Source organism: Lepeophtheirus salmonis, chromosome 4 (genome assembly GCF_016086655.4).
Source record: "Lepeophtheirus salmonis chromosome 4, UVic_Lsal_1.4, whole genome shotgun sequence".
Classification (NCBI taxonomy): domain Eukaryota; kingdom Metazoa; phylum Arthropoda; class Copepoda; order Siphonostomatoida; family Caligidae; genus Lepeophtheirus; species Lepeophtheirus salmonis.
The window spans coordinates 47,045,971-47,067,926 of NC_052134.2; the positions used below are offsets into that span (position 1 = coordinate 47,045,971).

At 30.6% G+C, this 21,956-nt stretch overlaps 2 protein-coding genes and 1 non-coding gene across 3 annotated transcripts; 1 reads left to right on the forward strand and 2 right to left on the reverse strand.

Moving 5' to 3' along the window:
* Window positions 1–9,507: 9,507 nt before the first annotated feature.
* On the forward strand, window positions 9,508–9,671 carry LOC121117035 (U1 spliceosomal RNA). Its single transcript, XR_005864027.1, has one exon. It is a non-coding gene; the product is annotated as a U1 spliceosomal RNA (small nuclear RNA).
* A 4,695-nt stretch (window positions 9,672–14,366) lies between these two features.
* On the reverse strand, window positions 14,367–18,405 carry LOC121116529 (prolyl 4-hydroxylase subunit alpha-1-like). Its single transcript, XM_071887999.1, has 5 exons — window positions 18,271–18,405; window positions 16,642–16,707; window positions 16,526–16,582; window positions 16,300–16,462; window positions 14,367–14,582 (listed from the first exon to the last, which is right to left on the reverse strand). Exons 2-5 carry the CDS (start codon window positions 16,666–16,668, stop codon window positions 14,497–14,499), a joined length of 333 nt encoding a protein of 110 aa, XP_071744100.1. The 5' UTR covers window positions 16,669–16,707; window positions 18,271–18,405; the 3' UTR covers window positions 14,367–14,496.
* LOC121116623 (prolyl 4-hydroxylase subunit alpha-2-like) lies at window positions 18,287–20,957 on the reverse strand. Its single transcript, XM_071887998.1, has 7 exons — window positions 20,678–20,957; window positions 20,400–20,577; window positions 19,963–20,258; window positions 19,830–19,905; window positions 19,560–19,769; window positions 18,487–19,486; window positions 18,287–18,423 (listed from the first exon to the last, which is right to left on the reverse strand). Exons 1-6 carry the CDS (start codon window positions 20,848–20,850, stop codon window positions 19,286–19,288), a joined length of 1,134 nt encoding a protein of 377 aa, XP_071744099.1. The 5' UTR covers window positions 20,851–20,957; the 3' UTR covers window positions 18,287–18,423; window positions 18,487–19,285.
* Between the last annotated feature and the right edge of the window lie 999 nt (window positions 20,958–21,956).

Below are 21,956 nucleotides of genomic sequence, written 5' to 3' on the forward strand. Positions count from 1 at the left end.
CAAAAACGATTGAAACTCTGAATTTTGTTTTTAGAAACGTGTTAAGCGATATTTAGATAAAGGAACCAAGAAACATGGGGTAAAAACAGTGGGAGAGGCCACACTTTTATATCAATCCAGGAATATTTCCATCCGTATAGCGTCCGTTAGCGTGGCTCAATCGCTCCTGGAGGGAACGTTTGCGTGTTGTAATTGACTGTACGGAGATGGACTATGGAACACGCTCTTGTAGAGTCGGTTCAAAAGAAATGAGTTTGAAGCCTTTTTTTAAGCTCCACGCAGTGTGATATGGACACACATCACGTAAAGGAAGAGCTTTGTACATTTTGCGATATATGATTTTTTTTTGTTGTGGGGTTGAGTGGGTTAAGGGGTTCCTGCTGGCTCTACAAAAAACAGCTTGCGTACTATTAGGGATAATTTTCAAATGAACAAAAGGACAAAGGATAATTTATGGGTGGAGAAGGGATCTGTGTAAAGAAAAATGTAGAATTAGGAAAGTAAGACTGTTGTTGCGTGTGCTCTTTCTTCCTTTCTGATCATTAAGTTAAATGGCGTTGATGAGTTAACTTCTCCCTCTGAAGTAAGCATTCTCGCTTATCTTTTGTGGAAATTGTTTTAAGAATGAATAATTTAGTAAACATATATGAATTTACATATAATTATAATATATTCCCTATAATTGTTTTATTTTAAATGTAGAGGTTTATCCTCTTTATATATCAGCAAAAATTCAAGTTCTGCTTCCTAAATCATTTCACGGGAACCACTGTTTTAGAGGGAGATGTTAACACTCTCTGCGACCTATTAATTCATGAAAAAATAAAAAGTACAACCGTTTTTCCTTTTCTAATAGCCAAACTTTTTTTTTCCTTACAGATATCCCTTCTTTAGTGATAGTAACATATTTGTCACACAGTAACCAGTTAATTTAGCATTTTTTTTTTTTTGAAGAAAATAAGGGTAGTATTGGTTCTAAATATGAGACCAATAATCTGTCCCGTCCCTATTCTCGGTCCTTGAAAAAGTCCCACATCTTAAAATGCCCCAGAAGACATTATTTTTGGAAAGTAACAAATAAACGAATATAAATGACTGAATAAACTGGGAAAAACGCATTAATAGAAACAATTTTGTTAAATAATTATGAATACTTATCCTTTTAAGTTAAAATAGATATTTACAATGCGCCATCCCATTTTGATATTTTCTGGAGTTTTTGCTATTTTTTTATTTCGATAAAACGAAATATTTCATGGAATCCGTCCCAATGATAATTTCGGAGGAAAGGAGAAAACCAATACCTTTATAGCATACTCGTAAATAACTATGTGTGTTAGCATATATATCTTTAAGTAAATTATTGTTTTATAATTAATTGGTCAAAGGTATCCAAGGGCTTAGAGCTGTAGATGTAATCCTAGCTAGCAACAATCCTTTTAACTATTAATATTAATGCTCAATATGAAGAAAAGGTTATGAATTATTACATATATACATATATACCTATATATTTTTTGGCTAGTAACCTTTCTTATGAAATTTACTAAAAAAAGTAGGCATTAAATACAGAATAAAAACTTATTTATTTAATATATCCTAATATGTATAGTAGTGATGTGACGGTTCTCTAATAAATCCCGATACAATTTCAATATAAATTATCGATCCTGATTCTTTAATATTTTAAATAATAGTTAAAAAATACAACTTTCGTATACATTCCTAAGAATTAAAGTTGATAAAATCAATTAATACTGTAAAAGAAGGAAAAGTTTGTGATTTGAGATACGGTATGGGATATTCTTATGTTTTTACTTCTTTGATAGGTATATTATTGTAAATAAGAATAGATTCTCGTGAATTTATTCAATATTAATAATAATATTGTAATTAGACAAGCAAAATTTTTATAAAGGCTGAAGAATATTATCATTACTCTCCTCATGAAATGAATCATCATTATAATCCCCACTATTCAATTTTCAATCATTTTTTACCCTTTAGTTTTTAATTAAAGTTATTTTATTTAATTTTGAATATTATCATTTCAAAAACTTGTTGTTTAGTTTTGCGCTTAAATCCTTGACCGAAATATAAAACAATCAAAATGATGCTCTTGATCACATTCAACGTCAGAATTTCTAGCTAACATAGGTCTTCCACTGTTAGTTTTAAAATATTATAATTAGTGAAAATATTCTCTTGGATTTTTTTGTTGAAGATATAATTTTTTTAATTTATGAAAATATTGAATTAAAAAACGTACACACAAAGAAAAATAAGCACTATACTGAATTTTTAAGAATTCGATGCTTTGTAACTACTACGGTATTCTGGAACGAAGCAAATATACTTATGAATACACCTTTGACCAATGAGAGTATTCAACAAAAATCTTACGTTTTAACTATATACCTAGATATTTAGAATTAAATAATTGTAAATCGTAGTAAATTAATCAATTATCCAATTGATCCAATTTTCCAAGGCTAAATAATTAAAACAAAATATAAATTTAAACATAAATCAATGAAGCACATTAGTGTCTTAGATATGAGTTGTTTGTTTGTGATGTGCATCAATGACATTTAAGGACTCAAAGCAATGAAAGAATTTTCTAAGAATATTAAAAGACGCAATAGTGTAGACATTGGAGGGAGTTTCAATGGAAAAAATGCAATTAAAGTATTTGTTCTTCACTGTACATTTCATTCCAGTATTACTTGTCTTGATTAAACATATCTTCAGTTATTATCGAAGTATACAACGATTCCATACAAGATATAGAGGGAGGGATGTGTTTTTGAACCAATGGGTGATGAAGTAACAGATTTGGACATTAAAGGGCATATGCACAATGACTGATAATTTGATGACTAATGTTTATCACAAGAACTGTTTTCACAAAAAAGTCCTAAATTATTTTATTTCTTCCTTCTTCACCCAATGAAGTTGTTTGTATGTAGGAGGTTTTGAGCATTTCTCATTCTCTCTTACTGTGATATTATTGATAAAATAAATTACCTTCCTTTATTTAATCTAAATAATATTTTCATTAAATAAAGGAAGGCTTTCCAAGGCAAATTCTCCCAGGGTGAGTAATCCCACAGCTAACTTTCAAAAGACAATTTGGCAAAGAGACATCCCTTTAAAAATACTCATTTCCCTAAAATAACAATACCTGAACCAAGGTTAATAGAAATACAAGGTTATACCATAGCGTACTTATGACTGATGTTTGACTTCCACCACGCTTTTAATAGTGACGTCATAGTATATAAGTAGTTGCGTGTTTTGTTTACATTTTCCATCGATTAAAAAGGAAACATCTACATACATTCTTGATTTTATAATTTGACAAAGTCTTCATTTTATTAAAAGACATTCAAACCCATTGATGATCTTCCAAGTCGTAGTGAAGAATATGAAGCTAAGTTTCAGTTTCTACAGAGGATCACTTTGCCATAGTGGACACAAGAAGAAAACTTCCCTCACAATAGCATTAGAGTTTTGTTAAAGAATAACTCTTTTACTTCGAAAAAAATGTTGGCCATCCAATTTCCGAGGAATTGCTTGACAATGTTTTTAAACTTAGATAGAACACAGGCACTCACATTTCGAAAGTTTATTGTTTAAAATTAAATAATGAGCCTAAAGAAATATATATAATTTCCGTCTCTATTTTATAACTAATGAAATGAGCAGTTTTTTGCACGTTACTTTGCTATTTTTCTTTTTATGCTACTTTTGTTTACAATATTAATATACATTAGTCTAATTAATGTACGAGTGCAAATACATTTTTTTATAACTTCCTATTCTTCCTTATGATACTTTTCCATAATTATGCTGATGAGTTGATCCATCACATTTCGGTTCGGTATCAAAAAAATTCCCATGAAACTTAATTTTTTTGCAAATTCCAAAAAAGATTCCCATGGTTGAGACAGCCCCCCTCTTGACAATGTTTTAAGCCATAGACTTGGAGGAACTTGGATGTTGGAAGTATTACACCCCAGAGTGAGAAATTTTTGATGTAACGATTTGACCATATATTCAGTAACATAAATAAATCCTTCATCTTCACAGATTTTAGTAAGATGTAAATCATTAGATGGTTGTTCTATTGTATTTTGATCATTATTTATATCTTCCTCAATCTCATTTTTAATGATTTGAGGATAAATTGTATCATCAAAGTCTTGATAAAATTCTATGTTATCTTCTGAATCTGCTTCGCTCAAAATAGAACCTAAAGGAGATGCAGGATTAGTATATAGGTGTACATTAATGCATTGGTGGTACTACAACCTGTAATCTGTTGAAACATAAAAGCAAAACATTGGTCTCCTTGAGATCTGACGGGAGCATTCTCAACAACCATTTTTTCTGAGCCACTTATTACGAGTATCCGAAATTGATCCATAGCCTCTACTGCATTAGGATGAGAGTGGGTTCGTCCAATATATCTTATTCTTGAAAAAAAGTTATGGCCTTTTGGTAGGGCTTCAAAGTAGATGACTTAGGCAACACCACTTCACCATTTTTATTTCTCTTAATTTGCTTCATTGTTCCAATCACATTTATCATGCTTTGGATTTTAATGATATATATTCCGATTGAAGGATTTTCACTTTTTCGTGTAAATCTTCACTCTGATTCCTTAGTTACTCGAGTTCTAGAATGAATTGATCTTTTCTGGTATTAGAATCCCTACTAATTTGTATAATCTGGGATACACATACTATATTAAATTCGTTAACCTTTTCTAACACAAGTGTTTGAGTTGATTTTACGTTGGTTTGAGATGATTTGTCTAATGTTTCCAAATATATTTCATTAGAATCTTCTTCAAAATGGTCCACTATCTTAATTCATTTCGTTTTCCTTGGAGCTTGCTCAAATCCTTCTCCAGGTATGAGGCCTCTGGGAAGGATAGCATCTTTTTTCAACTTTCTTTTTATAATTCACCTTTTAAATCACTTTTATAAGCATTTCCTCAAAATGAGTATCACAAATTCTAGAGTATTTTGCTAAGGGTTCCTTTCAACAACAAACACTTTCCCATTTTTTCCTGCTTGAGGGATTCTTTGGAAAATGATGATAAATGATGTTGTCAGGAGAATCACAAAATGGCAACTGCACAGTTTCATTGTGTTAATACATTATACTTTTTCGGAATGGCGAATAGGTATTATGATCGTAATAATAATAATCAACTAGTAATAATATATATATATATTGTAAAATGTAAATAAGATATAATATCATACTCAAAGGATACCAAACTTCTCTCTCTTGGCCCACAACATAGTCCCAGCTCTTAATTTTGGCCTTTTGTGAATATGTATTTCACAACCCTTTCTATTCTTTATGACGTCAAAATCTCTCTCTCTTTCCCCGCAGTCCGTGCGATACATCAAATTAAAAATTATAGCAAGCCCGATTAAATGATAATCTAACCTTGTATTTCTATTTACCTTGATCTGCACCAAACCCACTTTTGTTCACCCTTAGAGTGTGTTTCAAGTTTTTTTTCTCAGTTTTCGAGCATTTTTGTATCATAATTTTTTTTATTACAATATTTATAAAATTATAAGACTCAATTAACAAATTCACATGGTCGTTTTTTATATCTAGAGGGGTATATTACTTTTCCATAACTTAGAAAAGTAATAAATACTTTAATGCCAGTAATAAATAGTAATATATAAGAATCGGAAGTGCTAATGAAAGATTATTTTCCCGATGCCAATGTATGACCTAAAAACCGTGCAAGACTATGAGCAGTGTTATTTATTGTCTACCCTGATTTCATCATTATTTAGTTCTTAAAAAGAGTATCATGGATGATTTGTTGGGAAATTATGATTAGCGTTTTAAATCGTTAGCTTTTTTGTTATTTTATCAAAACTTCAACTGACAATGAATATGGTAATCCTAACCATTTGAAGAATGTTTGGGAGAAGAACAGCTTATCTATCATAATGTATAATTAGATAAGTTACAAACAACTCTTTACAGGGGTGTCTGCAGTGGGGTGGTCTGGAAGAGCTGTAGCTTCCCTTCCCCCCAAATTAAGGAATTTGGGCTTTTTACTAGATTTATATTTGTGAGGAAGAAAAATTTTCTGCGAAAAAAAGGTAAACATTTATTTTTCAAAATATTTAATATTATAAGTTTTTTTGAACATTTGTAGATTTTAGAAACTTTTTTCCAAACCATTTTCATGGGGTCACGTAAGGCCTTCAAAAAAGTTTAACTCCTTTTCTTTGTTTGTCCCGTTTGACATCCAATAATTCACTATTTGACATAATTTTAAGAAAAAAAACCCGTTTTCATTGCGATAAAACTTGGGTGTGTAGGCCCTCAAAATGACCAACATCTACAATACTGACGTCACGTTAAAACGCTCTATTTATGAGAAAGATATTTGAAGTTCACTTTCTTGACTGATATCAACTGACTTTTTGATATATTTAAAATATATTCAGCCAAATGTTTTATTTTTTACTAAATGCAACTGCATTTTTGTACAAAGGCTGAAACCCAGATTTATTATTGTTATTAAAGTCGTAGGCCATGAAAATGACAATTAAAACATTCAACCTCTACAGGTTTCGCCTTTCAACCCTTTTTATATAAAAAAAATAGTTTTTAAGGTATAGCTACAATTCAGTACCATATTTCCACATGAAAGAAGTACATTGGGGAAAATCAAAATAAATAACAAATTGATACAAACATTCAGCATTTGAAAAATGATTTAATTATTACTTTATCTTGATAACAATTAATAAAAAAATGTTTATAACCATTAAAAATAGAGTAAAATTAAGGACCTAACTTAGAAGCAAATATCTTTTTTTTTTCAAGTGCTTTATACACTAGATGAAGCTATAGAATAGACCTTACATTTGGATTTTAAAAAAATGCCATAAAAAAGGTTGATTTTGATTGATTTTTGGACCATTTAATTTTTTATATTTATTAAGGAATTTTCATAAAATAAGCTCGTTAGGTTGCGTTGAATATAGGTTATAATTATATTCAAGAAAAAAAAAATATTGGAACTCTTCCTGAGTTTTTAAGTAATATAATATAAAGTATCAAAAAGAAATTTAGATGTAAGAGGCTTAAACATGTATATTGATGCTTCATATTCAAAATAACTGATTAAATCATAGATATAAACGATAGCATATTTTATTAAATTTACACTGCATAATATATATAATACTTGAATATATATACAATTGTATTTTGATGATAAATTCAATATACTTTACCCAATGAGATTGATCATTTTGTATTAATTATATATATATTACATATATGTCCATGCATCGCCCATTTTCTAATCAATCATAGTTAATGAACGAAATTGAGGTTCTGCAAATTTGCATTTAGTTTTGTAGAATATATCAGAAAAAAGTCATACGAACGACATATATTAATTAATTAGTTGAGAATTAATTGATTGAATAACCCAAAACAAATCCTTATTGCAAATAATAATTTATCATGTTGTTGAATATATTTAATTTTAAGAATATTGGGGTGTTTATTTATCACTTGTTTGGTTAAGAGGGGCACTTTGATTATGTTTATCATTTAGTTCCTGCCCCCCTTTAGTGCTGGGGTTGTACATTAACATTTTCTATGTATTTCACTGTCTATTGTAATTTATGTTAGTGATGACCTATTTAACTCAAATTAATTCTTATCCCTTCTGCTAAATAAAAAATAGTCAGCTAGTTGTAGATAATTACAGATGGGATTTGTGTAAGGGCGTTAGGAGATTGCTGGAGCGGGAAATATAGTTATTATTGAATTAATAACTTTGTAAATATCTGCTGCCTGTTTTATGATTTTGGGGAAGAAAATGAATTACTGCGATAAAGAGTAGATCCTTTTCCATTGAAAATAGCATTTTTACAGGGGAAAATAAGGAATTTCTATTCATATATATTTATTTTAAAATCAATTTACACCAATAATAGATTATAATTGTTCTTTAAGAGCAGTGTTTCTCTACCTGTAGGTTACAACCCAACTGGAGTTGCCTAATCTCTTCAAAAAAGTTGTTGTAAAATATCATTGTGTTGTATTCTTGTGTTAATATTAATATTATCTAATTATTATAATCAAATAATCAAAATTTGTTTTGTAAAATCTCAGATTGCCCCTGATGAATCGAGAGATAAGTATTAGGAAATAAAATATATTTAGTAATTTTTAAATTATGGATCTACTTTTATTGGTTGAAGCCGGAAATTGAATTATGTCAGCCAAATCAATGAACCCTAACAAAATAAAACTTTATTTTGACTCTAAACATCCAGACATTGCAGGCACGTATGTCCAGTATTTAAGGAACAAAGCTGATGGTGTAAAAAACGAACAGCTTGATTTTGGCGGCAAATACCAACAGCAAAATATGGCAGCCATTGAAGCTTTATATTTCTGGGGTTTTATAATCATCAAGGCTAAGAAACTTCACATCATTGCACAGGAGTTACTGCTGCCAGCAACTAAAGACGTTGTTCGAGTTATGCTTGAAACTGGCTATTCTAACAAATGAAGTATAATATCCGTATCTAATATCACTATTTAGCTCCAAAAATGCAGTAATGGAGGATCAGCTAATTTTGTTTCCTTGGGGTCACTGCAACATGGTGCATAACATCAAGGGTCACAGCACAAGAAAGGTTGGGAACCACTGTTTTAGAGGGAGATGTTAACACTCTCTGCGACCTATTAATTCATGAAAAAAATAAAAAGTACAACCATTTTTTTTCTTTACAGGTATCCCTTCTTTAGTGGTAGTAACATATTTGTCACACAGTAACCAGTTAATTTAGGATTTTTTTTTTTGAAGAAAATAAGGGTAGTATTGGTTCTAAATATGAGACCAAAAATCTGTCCCGTCCCTATTCTCGGTCCTTGAAAAAGTCCCACATCTTAAAGTGTCCCCAGAAGACATTATTTTTGGAAAGTAACATTCAAATGAATATAAATGACTGAATAAACTGGGAAAACAACATTCATAGAAACGATTTTGATGGATATTTACAATGCTCCATCTAATTTGGATATTTTCTGGAGTTTTTGCTAATTTTTTTATTTCGACAAAACTAATTGTTATTGGGATAACAAAAAAAAAAGTAGTTTTCCTTGATATTAAGAAGAGAAAAAGATAAATTTCCCCTCTTTCTTTTTTCCTTTCCTTTCCTTCCGTATTATCATGTTTCTTCTGGACGTTAGATAGAGACACTTAGGGATTAAATCCGGTTAATACATTTATTTTCCTATAATCCTTTTTGTTTGTATAAGTATGGATATGTTTTTTAAATTATATAATGTAGAACTTTATATAAGTTACTTCATGTTATAAGTTTATTTATGAGTTCGAACAAAATATGTATTAACACGTTGAAACTTAAATCTGTTATTAAAAATGTTTTTTTGGAATATATTGAAAAAAAATGATGGTAGATAAGTATACTTACCTGGTTATGAGGTAAACCATGATCAATAAGGCGGTTCCTCAGGTGTGAGGGCCTTCCATTGCACTTAGGTGGCTTAAACTCCTCCATTATCCTAAATGTGGATAATTGGATATCATATTTTCTGTTAGTGGAGATCTGCGTGCACCCTAATCCCCTAATAATAAATTTGTAGTAATTAATTATAATTAGTTATATCAGGGTTCAATAGATTCATTAATTTGTAGTTGGTATGTAACCAGTCTGGTTAGTATCAAGCCCGCTTAACTATTTAATCAAGGCCCTGTTCATATGAGCGGGTTGTCTAAACACGTCAGTATTCTAACTAGTTCAAAGATTAAATATCTACCTAAATATTTTTTTTTTGCTAATGGCGCTCATGAGTAGTTTATGGATGTTTAAATGAATACACTCTTATTTTAAAGTATTTAAATAATTCTAAATGGATAAATTTTTGATAAATAACAAAGGATATAAAAAACACAAACAGAAGAAGAGAAGTCTGTGAAGGAAATGTAATATGAACAGTCCATGCCTTGAAGGAATATTAAAGTGACATGGCACATATGTCTCCTTGGTTAAAGGTGCTACTTCCCAATGAAGTAGATAAAATATTTTGTTCTGAGAGTAGGAAATGTGATACTGTTTTCCAAAATTATAAGATGGAAAACCATGAGTCTCATGGTGCAAGTAAAACAAGATAACAAACAGATAAGTTGCTAGCTAAAACATCTGCTTTAGGTTCCTTCTAAAGTAGAATAATCTCCTGAATATCATAATGAAACTGTTTTTAATTGGATGACATTATTGTTTAAAACAGCCCTTATAGGGCATACAACGAGTTTAAGTGCCTTTTTGATATTGATATAGCCAAAGGGTTTGATTTTGTGTCTAAGCTATTAGATTCATAAGCGGTATTAGTCTAAAAATGATCTATATTTGTGGTATTCTCGGGCTGGTAAAAAGATGACTAACCCCGCTAACTAGTGTCTAATTTAACTTTAATAATATCGATCCCTGTTTATCATAGATCTTGGTAGCTGTCACTTGATCCAGAGACACATCCAATTAAATGGATATACTGAATTTCTTTTAGTGATTTGTTTGCTATTTTATCACTTTAAAATGTCTCAAATAAAAATGAGCAATGAAGTGAAAGCACTACAAAGAACAGCTGACTCAAATATGTTTTTGCATGATCATTACACCAGGAAGTTCACTTAATTCATTCACTGAAAATTATGAGGATGGTTTGAAAAGTTTCTGACCAAACAAAGATACAAGGACATTTTTTTTGTTCAACATAGTCTCCTGCTAACCTAGACATTTCTTCCAACGATGTTTCCATCTCTGCAAACCATCCAAACAATCTTTATTTGACGAAAATATTTGTATTCCACTGTTTGGACTGTAATTTTGTTTGGGGCGTATAATAGTGCATCCAAGTTTCATCAACAGTAATTATTGTGTCTAAACTTCATCAACTGTGCAATACACGATTTTGTCCTTTTTTCATAAAAACGCTCATATCAACTCACTCAAACGACTGTTACATAAAAGCCGAATGTCCAAAATGCCTGAAACTTTGGTGAATAACTGTCAACGGATGGAAGATAGATGTAAGTAGCTTTCATCTATAAGTGCTGCCATATTCACTTTACGATTGGAAACTTTTCACACCAGCCTCGTATGTTTTCAAAAATGTAACATAAATGAAAATATTTTTGTGTTCATTCTTCCATACTAATTTTATTTGCATCGTACGGAAATCAAAGAAAAATCACCGATTAGGACAATTATAATAATTGGTAAAGATTACTGTTCATCATCAATGATGTAAAAATGAGAGGGAAAGTTCAGGACATTCATTTTATTATTGCAAATACATTACTCAAGTAAGGACTGTGATTAATTCATTGATCTAGAATGTGAACGGGGTGAAAGCAAAAAAAATCCTATTAGCTGGTGGCCACCAATCCAAGGCCAAGGATGGATTTAAGATTGAAGTAATAATATCGAAGGTGATCTTTATAACGTGTGCAAGGTCTTCCAGATCATCTATGCCTGCCCTAGAGGTCTGGAAGAATTAGTGAAGATACACATTAGAACTTTTGACGAAAGATGAGCAAAGGTTGGTTTGGAATTGTGACGGAATAATAATGTGTATAAGTATCTTTTGTTTAGAACTGTCTCAAGATCCTTTCTGGACATGCAAGTTCTTTTTTCTGTTTTTCCTCGTTTTTTTTCTCTATTATCTTATTCTTTGATGAGTAGTAGTAATGATTTAATTATTGTAAGTGATATGTAAATAATAATTTAATGGAGTTTTAAGATAGGTAGTGGTTGCGTATATATATGTATATGTGGATGGTTATTGTAATGAAAGGAATGATATTGTTTAAAAAAAAATCAATGAGAACACTTTTGTTAATATTAGCTTCCTATTAATGATTTAGGAAGAGGAGAAATCTTCTTTATTGCATGGAGAATATTATATAATTATATTAATGCAGTATTTAAGTGTTTTAAATTTTTATTATGCATTTTTAATCAAATTTACGACACAGATGGGTAAAGGAATAATTATAATAATAACTTTTCCATTAAAGCAGCTGTTTCGGTCTTTTGGCCATCATTAGGTACCCAATTTCAGAATTTTAAAAGAACAATTTGATCAATTTTTCCATTAGTGATCCTAGAAACGTTTTTACATTCCTTGTATCACTCAACCTTTTATCCAAAAAGAAACAGAAAAAAGGCCTGAAATCTTCTGGTAGTTGACCAAATAGATCAAACATCTCCCAGACTATCAATGTCTGATTGTTTCTTCACAATTTTTAATATGGATTATTTTTTGTGAATGATGGCCAAAAATTCTTCATAGAAATACAACAAGGGGTTAGCAAGAAATTGTATTCCTGTCATTTTGGAAACAGTGCATAAGTATATAAAAACTTAATACTTATTTATCAAAAAATATAAATTATGAAATACCCATAAGTTATAAAGCAAGACGAGGTAATCCACAGCGGACAACAAAACAGTTAGGGTATTTTTTATTAGCAAAGTAACGCTTACAGTAGCAGTTTAATAAGAATATTCTGAGCATGAATAATTTTTTTACAGACATGAAACACTGTTTACCCCAGTTAGATAAAACAGAACAAAAATTCTTTAATTCTAAAGTTGACCCAGACTGGCGAGAAGCGTGGGACCTAAAGAAAAAAGTGAATACTTGGTGACGGGATCTAACAGAAGGGAAATCTTGAGAATACATGACCGTTCAATCATACAAAACCAGCACAGACCTCGAGTAACTGTGTGATATTTGTATTATATGTATACTTATATCATATGAATATTTATGTAATATAATAGTGGCATAACTCATAATAATGACGTCATGACATTTACAAGGTGTAAGTATTTATAAAAAAAGTCACTCTGTTATGACTTATGATACACCAACTAGATGGGATAGGTCAGATAAAGTTGGAGGGCATGATCAATACAGGATAATGTTATATGTTTCTTGACGCTTAACTAAAAGGAACAAGGTTTTATTGGAATAAACTTGAGGATCCATTATAGAAATCTGGAGATTATAATAAGCAAATAAATTTTTAATCACTAAGTGATCGAACAAATAGCGTTACAACGATGATACCACAAGGGTCACCTTAAATTGAAGAAAAATAGTTTTATGAACCTGATACTGTAATATACTTAAGCCAGGGTGAATGGATGTGATATTTTTTGTAAAAGATGCTCCTCTTGTAGAATTTGTTTTTCTAATTACCCCTGCCAACAAATTTAAACAGGGGTTATGTTTTTGCTTCAATTTGTTCGTGACTTACCAGGATTACGGCAAAAGTTACGGATTGATTTTGATAAAATTTGGTAAAAAGAGTATATTTGGTCATAGTAAGAGACCATTAAAAATTCAAGGTAATAGAAAATGTAAAAACATGTATAATCGACCATAACCTTAGAACAAATTGAGGTACGTAACTCAATTTGATTTTAGGGGGAGGTTTTGCGCACTACCGAGTGTACATTCCAGTTATATATTTTATTATTTCTAAGTAAGTTGATTATTTAAATAATGGCGATTAATAAATAAGTATAAATCTTCTACCATACAATTATCTTGAAATATAATAGTTTGCTCAAGAGTACTATCCAATTTTGAGAAAATGTAATTTAAAAAACTACCTTTTTGGAAAGAAACAATACCTCATTTTTTAATTTGTTATTAAGACGAACCAAATTTTTTATAAAAAAAGTATTAGCTATGTTTTTACGGAGGATAGTTATTTGATCTGTCTGTACGTTCATAAAAAAATATTGGGAGATCTTATGTCAGAATGGGAGGAGTTGCAGTATATAATATTTATTAAATTATTTTTTGTCAACGGGTCTATCCGTAAATCCATTTCAGGCAAGTTATATTTCTTCCACGAATTATTTCCAAATGAGAACATCAAAGATAAATAGTTTGATCCTGTAGGGAAAAGAAAATGTAGGAAGAGAGTTGTTGAAATAGGGTAAATATGGGATATAATATCAATAAAGAACGACTGCAGAGGGTCATTTTATAAATGATCAGTTCAGTAGCAAAAAATCACTACATAAGTTGCTATTTAATTTCCATATTTTATTCGTTATCTTGGAACTTTAAAAATTTAATTGCGTAACTTCCAGTAATTTCTACATAAAAAATAAGTTGGAAATTTTTATTGTTTTTATTTTTTGTGTTTCTATATTAACCGGTCACATGTGCACTCTAAGATATGAAAACATCACACTCTTCATATATATATATTAAAAATAAGATAAAATTGTTTGTCAATATTTTGGACCCTTAAATATGTAATTTTATTCACAAAAGACATAATATTCATCCATTTAAATGTAGCCCTCAAATTTCCTTAAGGAGTTCAATAAGTAAAATATAGTTGCACAATCCAGGCGTCCCAATTTTTTAAAATAATTTCATTCTTTGACTTTTTTGTAGATGACAAGGTCTGTCGAAAATTTGTCCATAAGATCTAATCCACTTATTCAAAACTAAAACGAAATGAGTTTTACATATAAGGTAAGTGATATTTATGCTATTCAAAGTATTACTGAATCAGACCATTAAAAAATAAAGATATATAATGAAGTGCATTTAAATAGCTATTAATGAAGCAATGTTTGTCTGTTTGTCTATCGATATCTCATTTTTGACTGTGCGCTTAATATCATATAAATGCGTCACAATTTTCTCAAATAAATGATTCTAGGACACTTTGCCGAAAGCCACATTGCAGAATGCCAATTTAGGGACGTCTGCAGGGCGTGGGGGAGGTTGGAGGGGATGGATCCCCACAAATTCGGGAATGTTTGCTTTTTATTAGAAATTATTTGGGCCAGGATGAATTTTTTTTACTTAAAATAGAAGTGTATAATTATTTTTTGAAAGATTTATGTGAAAAAAAGGTCAATCGGGGAAATTATGTAGTAGAGCAAAAAAATAAAATTTTTAATAACTTTATTCATTAAGATTTAACATTTGAAATATTTTTCCAAAAATTTATTTTTTTGTTAACAGATGTAGAATTTGGAGTTTTTTTTGGAAAAAATTTAATATTGGAGATTTTTTGTGAATATCTGATAATTTTTGATATTTATTTTTGCAAAAAATTTAAAATTTAAATTAATATTTTTGGATTTTTTATTCAGAAAACTCGAAAAACGAAGCCCCCTCTTCCCCAAAAAAAAAAAAAAAGAAAGAAATCCAACGGACTCCCCTGCACTTTACGTAACGGGCAGTTTACCAAAAGATTGACCACTTCACTTTATTGTGACTTTGCCAAAAAAAAGTAATAATTATATTTTATGATGATATATGTTACAATACTATCCGTACATCCTACTGCAATTTTAAAAGATAAATATTTTATTATTTGCCGCGAATTACAGTGATTAAGTGTTCATTAATGACTCTCAAGATGTGTTTTTCATTGAATGATAAACTTACACTTTACTAGGAGTACAAGTCCTATGAAAAATATTCACCCAAGAAATACAAATATCGATAGCGGACAACAAAATTCATTGTTAACAAAATATATATATTTTAACAAAGTAACGTCGTCATGTATAGAGTGGTATTCATGATTTTTGTTGAAAAGGTTCTAATAGTGGTTCGAGCCAATTGTTGAAACATCTTCATAATAAAATTAATCACACAAATACAAAATTTATAAACACTTAATCATTGCAATTCTTGGCTAATTATTAACAGTTTATCTTATAAAATCGGAGTATCAGAATTTCATAGTCTTGCTGCATGAATCATCATCAAATATTATTTCGACATACTGGTTATTTGGCAATGCGTCCATTGGGTAAAATGACACACTAACAAATAACAATGTAGCAACGAGCGTGGGTAGTTTAAGCTCAGCGCTTCATATCGGAAAAAAGAAAAGAAAATGGATCTATATTACTGTAGTTTGTCTGTAATGATATTTTTAAGTAATATGATATCGTAGAATTCGATACAAAACTGTGGTAAATGTTGAGTCAGTCTCCTAAGAAGTTATAAAAATCTCAGAAGAAATTTGATCGAAAAATCTCCTAGGGACAGGAGTGTCAAGAAACACAGAACATTTGATGAGTTTTAATTATAAACATATCGGAGACTCAATGAAATATTTGCATTTTTTCAAATTGATAATCGACCCATCATTTAAGAATCCAGTCGATACAACACTAATTCAAAGTTCCAATATCTTACCCCATTTCACCCCATACATTGTTGGACACGCTCCATGCGTCAAATTTATGTCTATTTCACCATCAGAAAAAAGGTTAAACCAAAACACAGAGGATCCCTTCCTAGGATAGGCAACTTTTCCTATGTCAGTGAAGGCAGTTCCTCCGCCATCCACATTGCTCAGCTAGAAAGAGGGAAACAATTGTATATTATTAGCATAAAATGTAAACCACGTGAGATATATTACATAGAGCATCAATGTGGCTATTCTGTTACCAACGTAATCATTGTTGGAATTCAGGAACTAGGGATAAGAGCATTGAATATGTATCATTTGAAAATAGTTATCAATTATATGCTTACAGCTTGGTGCGTATTAAAAGTGTCCATATGTGGAAGATACACTCCCCCTGGGGAATATAATCCAATCTGTAATAGGAATCTAGTTAATAACATAATTAATTATAAATGAATAATTTATAAACAAAAAATTGATAACTTGAATATGTAAAATATTAATTAAGAAATGTAGTAATTTGATCGAATAATTAATTTTCTGATCAAAATATAACAAAAATTCTAAATCATTTCAATTCTACATATCTCTATTTATGAAAATGACGTTTATTTTGGGTATTTTAAAAAAAAAATATCAAAAATTAACATGGTAACCCTGACAATTTGAGGAATGTATTGAAAGAGACTATCAGCTACAATCAGCTGTGATGAAAGAGGAGGGGTGAAGGAAATAAACAAGGACATTGTCAAGAATTACTCTGATGCCAATCTTCAAATTTACTTTGAGTCCGACAAAGACTGGGCAACAAATCCTCGAGGTTACTTTGCGACTTTTATGAGTCCACACTAATGTTCGATCAGGTTTTGAATATAATTGAATCTATATAGGAAAGGAAGTTCATTACTCAGGAATTAGATAACGACAACTGCTAAGGAAAAGAAAATGCATTCCTCAGACTACCAATTCCAGAACAACGGGCCAGCTAAAAAATACAGACAAATTTACATCACTCGTTATCTCACTAGGATAAAATTGATTTTTAGTCTTTCCTTCCTGTTTATAAAAGAAAAATATTGTGAGATAGAATAAAGGTAAATTCTGTGAGGGATAAAGTTTTTTTCTAATATTTATATCTCTATTGGTTCTAATAATAAGAAAGCTCCCATAAGTAAATAAAAACGTTTATGAACTGCTGTTGATGACATCAATTGATATTTCTAATGAGCAAAGATACCGTTCTCTTTTCAAATTGAAACCGATATAATCTTGTTTCTTAGTCTGAGAATGATTAAATAATAATGGTAAATGGCTTCATGGTTTCAAATAGGTTTGATGGGCATATGGTCTGAGATCGAGTATCAAATGATGTATTCACATTACGATTAATACAAGGATGCACTGTAATGCTTTTGAATGGGTGTCTTATACTCTCAGTGAATATATAAAGTGAGAAGTTTTACTTGAGGGCGCCCTCATTTGTATGATTCCATGGGATTTTTTAAATGTTTTTTTTTTTTTTTGGTTTTTTTAATATTTTGGCACGTCAGATGCATAAAGTCTAAGCTCAAAAGCTAATTTCATAGCAACAGCAAATGATGCAACGAAGTAATTTGTATTTTTCAACCGAAATTCGACTTCTTCTTAGTGCTTAAAATTCGAGATCTTGTGAGGGTTTGATTGGATAGAAGGAGCCCTTGTGACATTTTTGTACAAGAAGCAGTCCCTATATTGTCAGATTTTCAAATTCGTATCAAAAAAAATAATGGTATAACAGTGCCCTCTTTAAATATATGTTTATACTTATTTGCGGACATCTCCAACTTGTCCAAACCTCAAATAGGTTAAATATTATATTGCAACTTTAAATTACTCACAATATATGAAAATTTTATTTGTCAATAACTTTTCAACAAAAAATATATGGCAATGTGGAAATTATTTATATTCCAAGTGTTTAGTAATATATATACTACCTGATAATTCTCTGATTCCACCGTAAGAAAATCCTTGATTGATGCTGAAATACTCAGTTGTGTAACTGTTGCAAAATATTTCGATATTTTCTGTAGATTTGGATATTCTTCATCGTCTAACCATGCACTGGATTGAGTTCTATCGTAGCTGTTCTAAATATAAAAATGTCAGTATTATATAGTTTTCAGCTTATTACTTATTTTGCAGTTACTTACTATGGTCCCTTCATGTTCGTCCGTTACATGTGCTCTGTCTATCTGTGAACAAAATTTATTGTCTGTCAGCTTTATGTATTATATACATATACAACCCTGCCCCAAAGCTTTACCACAAGTGGTGAAACGAGGACCACGTGATCAATATTTGTACAAAGTAGTGATCTTAGCGACTCTTTTTTTCTCACTAGGGACGAGGAGTACTTGAATATCCCTCTACAGCTAACTATCCAATCTACATGAATTCACTCTTTTCATAGGAGCATGAGTCTTATTTACTGATATTCACTTGTTAATAAAGTAGGAAAGAACTCCCTAGATGATAATATTATTTTATAAAAAATATCATGTACGTATTTTTCCTCAAATAGAGAGCGCTTTCAAAATTATTCTGATCATGCGCCATTTTTTAACACGCTACAGACTGTCAGACCACAAACTTGAGGATACTATATATATAGTTTGCCCATGCTCAATTGATTTAACTGGGTGAGTTCTGCATGGTAAGAAAAAATTGCAGACGCCATGAGGAGAAACGACAGAAAAAGATAAAGTGGTGTCATAAGACCGTAATCGCCGTAGTTCAGAGGGTCTGGGTACCCTCAATTGTTTTTTACAAAGTAATATTTATCTACTTATTAATGGTCAGTACAATCAACCCTAATAAATAACTTTGATTTCAGCAATATGTCATCTATGTTACTATAATAAGCGACATCTTGAGTGGGGAAAAATATACCGAGAAAACAAAGAATCTATACAAGCTAACAGGCACGTTTTGTCACTATGTTTTAAAACTTTACTCTGCCCTTACTTTCTGTATACTCAGTTCCTTAAGCTTGTCAATCCAAGAGAATGGAACAACATCATGGATTTGAACTAATATTGGGCTCTCACTAAGAACCTCAATTTTGGCTGGTTGTAATAATAAAAATGGGTTGGAGAAGTGTTTGATATAGCATCTTTGAGATCTCAAATATGATGTTTTTTTGGCCCATTTCTAAAAGGATGAAGGAATTTAGAGAAATAATATCTTTGGGAAAAGTTTTTATTATAAAAATCAGGATATTTACTGGTACTTCACCCCGGCAAATCGGGAAAAAATCTCTGGTCCAAAGAGAGCTTTGATTTGAAAATTTATTGAAATGTTCTTTTTCCAAATTCCTCATTTCTTTGGAGGTTATATTCCTATTTCCATTGAACTTTTGAACAAAAAATTCTTCATTGGGATACATCAATTGCCAACTTTGGCCAGCCCATGGTTTTTGAAAGTGTTTATCATGCTATGAGAGTAATTAATTTCGATTGAAGTATGTGAAAGCAATCCTATTTTAACGCCTTACTTTGTCCTGGATTTCTAAAAGAAGCATTTTGATTTCCTCAATAAATTTTTTTTGCAAATTATCTTCAACACTTAGCCTATAAAGAGCAGCAATTCAATGGAAGTGAAGGGTGAACAAATTAAAATTATAAAACCTTATAGTACCCTCCAGCCATGTTATGGTCAAAGCATATTCAATACCAAGACCAATAATTGTTCTATCTGATCCGTAATACAAGATCTTAACGATTTCATAGAGCTCTTCAGCTGAAAGTCTTGCATTTGTCTGTCGAGTTCCGAGTCTGCCCATTGCCATATCATAAGGATCTAGCTCATAAACCCGCTGAATCCTTATCAATGCAAATGTAACTCCAACCAAATCATCTTGTGATATATCATTGATTCGGGGAGAAATTATAAAATCCTTTGTTGCTTGAGGAGGACCAGGATCCTAAAAATAGATAAACATGCAATAAAGGATTTTTTATGCAACACTACATAGATATTTCTAGAGAGGGAACATCTGTTATTTTTATTTCGAATCATGAATCATAAAAATGAAAAAAAAAAAAAAATGTAGGGAGGAACTCACATCTTTCATTTCATTAAGCTCTTTTGCAATGCTGGGTAAAAGTATGAAAAGTCGATAAAAGAGAGAAAATATATGCAGTGGATTAGCAACTAGTTTCTCAATTCCAAAAGCTTCTTCTTCGTTTTTCTCCTGACTCTGAGTTCCAATCAAACTCTCGAGCGTATTCTTTTTTAAATACCTGCATATATTAATGGTTCATCAATGATGAAAGGATGATAAATTATTATAAATAAATAGGATCAAATTCACATAGAGAAGGAAAAGGGTGAAACACGCACTTATTCAATAAATTAAGATAGATGGGGTTGTCCTGTGATGCTACACTAAGGGTTTGGAGAAATAATTTTTCCTCTTTCACAATTTTGGAAATAAAAATTGGATTCGTGAAGAGGTCCAATGGTTGTATCCGTCGTATCAACAGAAACATATGCACAATAATGAAGAACCTCATGTTTAAGAATCGATGAACATTCAACTGATGATGTTAATAAACCTTTATTATTTTTCATGTAAATTTATTCAAGTGTTTCTATAAAAGCAATGCCTATGTAAATACTGTATCAGATTGGAGCTATAAGGATAAATATGCTATAATTGGCTAGTAATGCACGATTTATAAAGCAAATAAGCTACTTTGTAGGGGTTTGTATCAACACAGCTTTATTTAAATGAATTGCTAGCAAGATAGTAGAACAAGGGCTCTCAACAGGTCGCCCGCAGATCAAATCCGGCCTGTGGATGCATTTTCTACGACCTACATGCTCTTTTTCCTCCAAAGCAAAGTTCATCTTTTGTACATTGTTAATCTAAGGAATAACAATGTAGGTACATTAACGAAATTTCATAGGCGTTTCACATTTAGCATTGAGCGTGTATACAGGGTGTACTGTATATTGTGCTGCCCGATGTATATCAAATGAACATTTTTTTATATAAGAAATATCAATGTAGTCATAATAATTAATGAAATATCGAAGGCATTTTTTGTATCGACCTTGAGTAGTTAAGGATAAACCAAGTAACACTCCAGAGACGTAAGTACTTGTGTCACATTGTCATAACGTCATATTTTTTTTTTCTCAAGCTGTTATTATTATTTTTTATTCTTGAGGAGAGAACATATATATGTATTTATCAACTTCCATTGAATGTTTTCATGAAAAACGTTAAGTAACATTAAGGATTTCTTGGGATCTTCTATATTTTTAAGCAAAGTTTGTCTATTCGATGATGTATAATAACTTTATATACAAAAATATGTATTAAAACGAACGATAAATAAAATTACAATATCTTTCCATCTGTAAAAAAATTGCCTTTTAGTCTGGAGTAGGCCTAATTAAAGAGGTAAACTGAGCTATATTAGTGAGTATGGAGGAATTACCTTTTATGAAACTATTTTTTTGTGAGAATATCCATGCCATAGTTTACATGTTATTAAAGTGTCATTTTCCTTCTTGGTTCATCATGTTTCCCTTGTATTGGAGAAGGAACCAAATTTGATGAATGGATTACTTTATATAAATTAATTAAGAAATTCATGTCTTACCTATAGTA

What these genes read in the sequence shown, in the direction of transcription:
- LOC121116529 (XM_071887999.1), bottom strand. Translation starts at nt 16,668, where the DNA reads ATGGACACTTTTAATACGCACCAAGCT. An exon ending in CTTTTAATACGCACCAAGCT is followed by an intron (nt 16,583 to 16,641) that starts GTAAGCATATAA and finishes TCTTATCCCTAG; the next exon opens with TTCCTGAATTCCAACAATGA. An exon ending in TAGCCACATTGATGCTCTAT is followed by an intron (nt 16,463 to 16,525) that starts GTAATATATCTC and finishes CCCTCTTTCTAG; the next exon opens with CTGAGCAATGTGGATGGCGG.
- LOC121116623 (XM_071887998.1), bottom strand. Translation starts at nt 20,850, where the DNA reads ATGAGGTTCTTCATTATTGTGCATATGTTTCTGTTGATACGACGGATA. An exon ending in TGGCTGGAGGGTACTATAAG is followed by an intron (nt 19,906 to 19,962) that starts GTTTTATAATTT and finishes TGCTCTTTATAG; the next exon opens with GCTAAGTGTTGAAGATAATT. An exon ending in TTTTAGAAATCCAGGACAAA is followed by an intron (nt 19,770 to 19,829) that starts GTAAGGCGTTAA and finishes TTACTCTCATAG; the next exon opens with CATGATAAACACTTTCAAAA.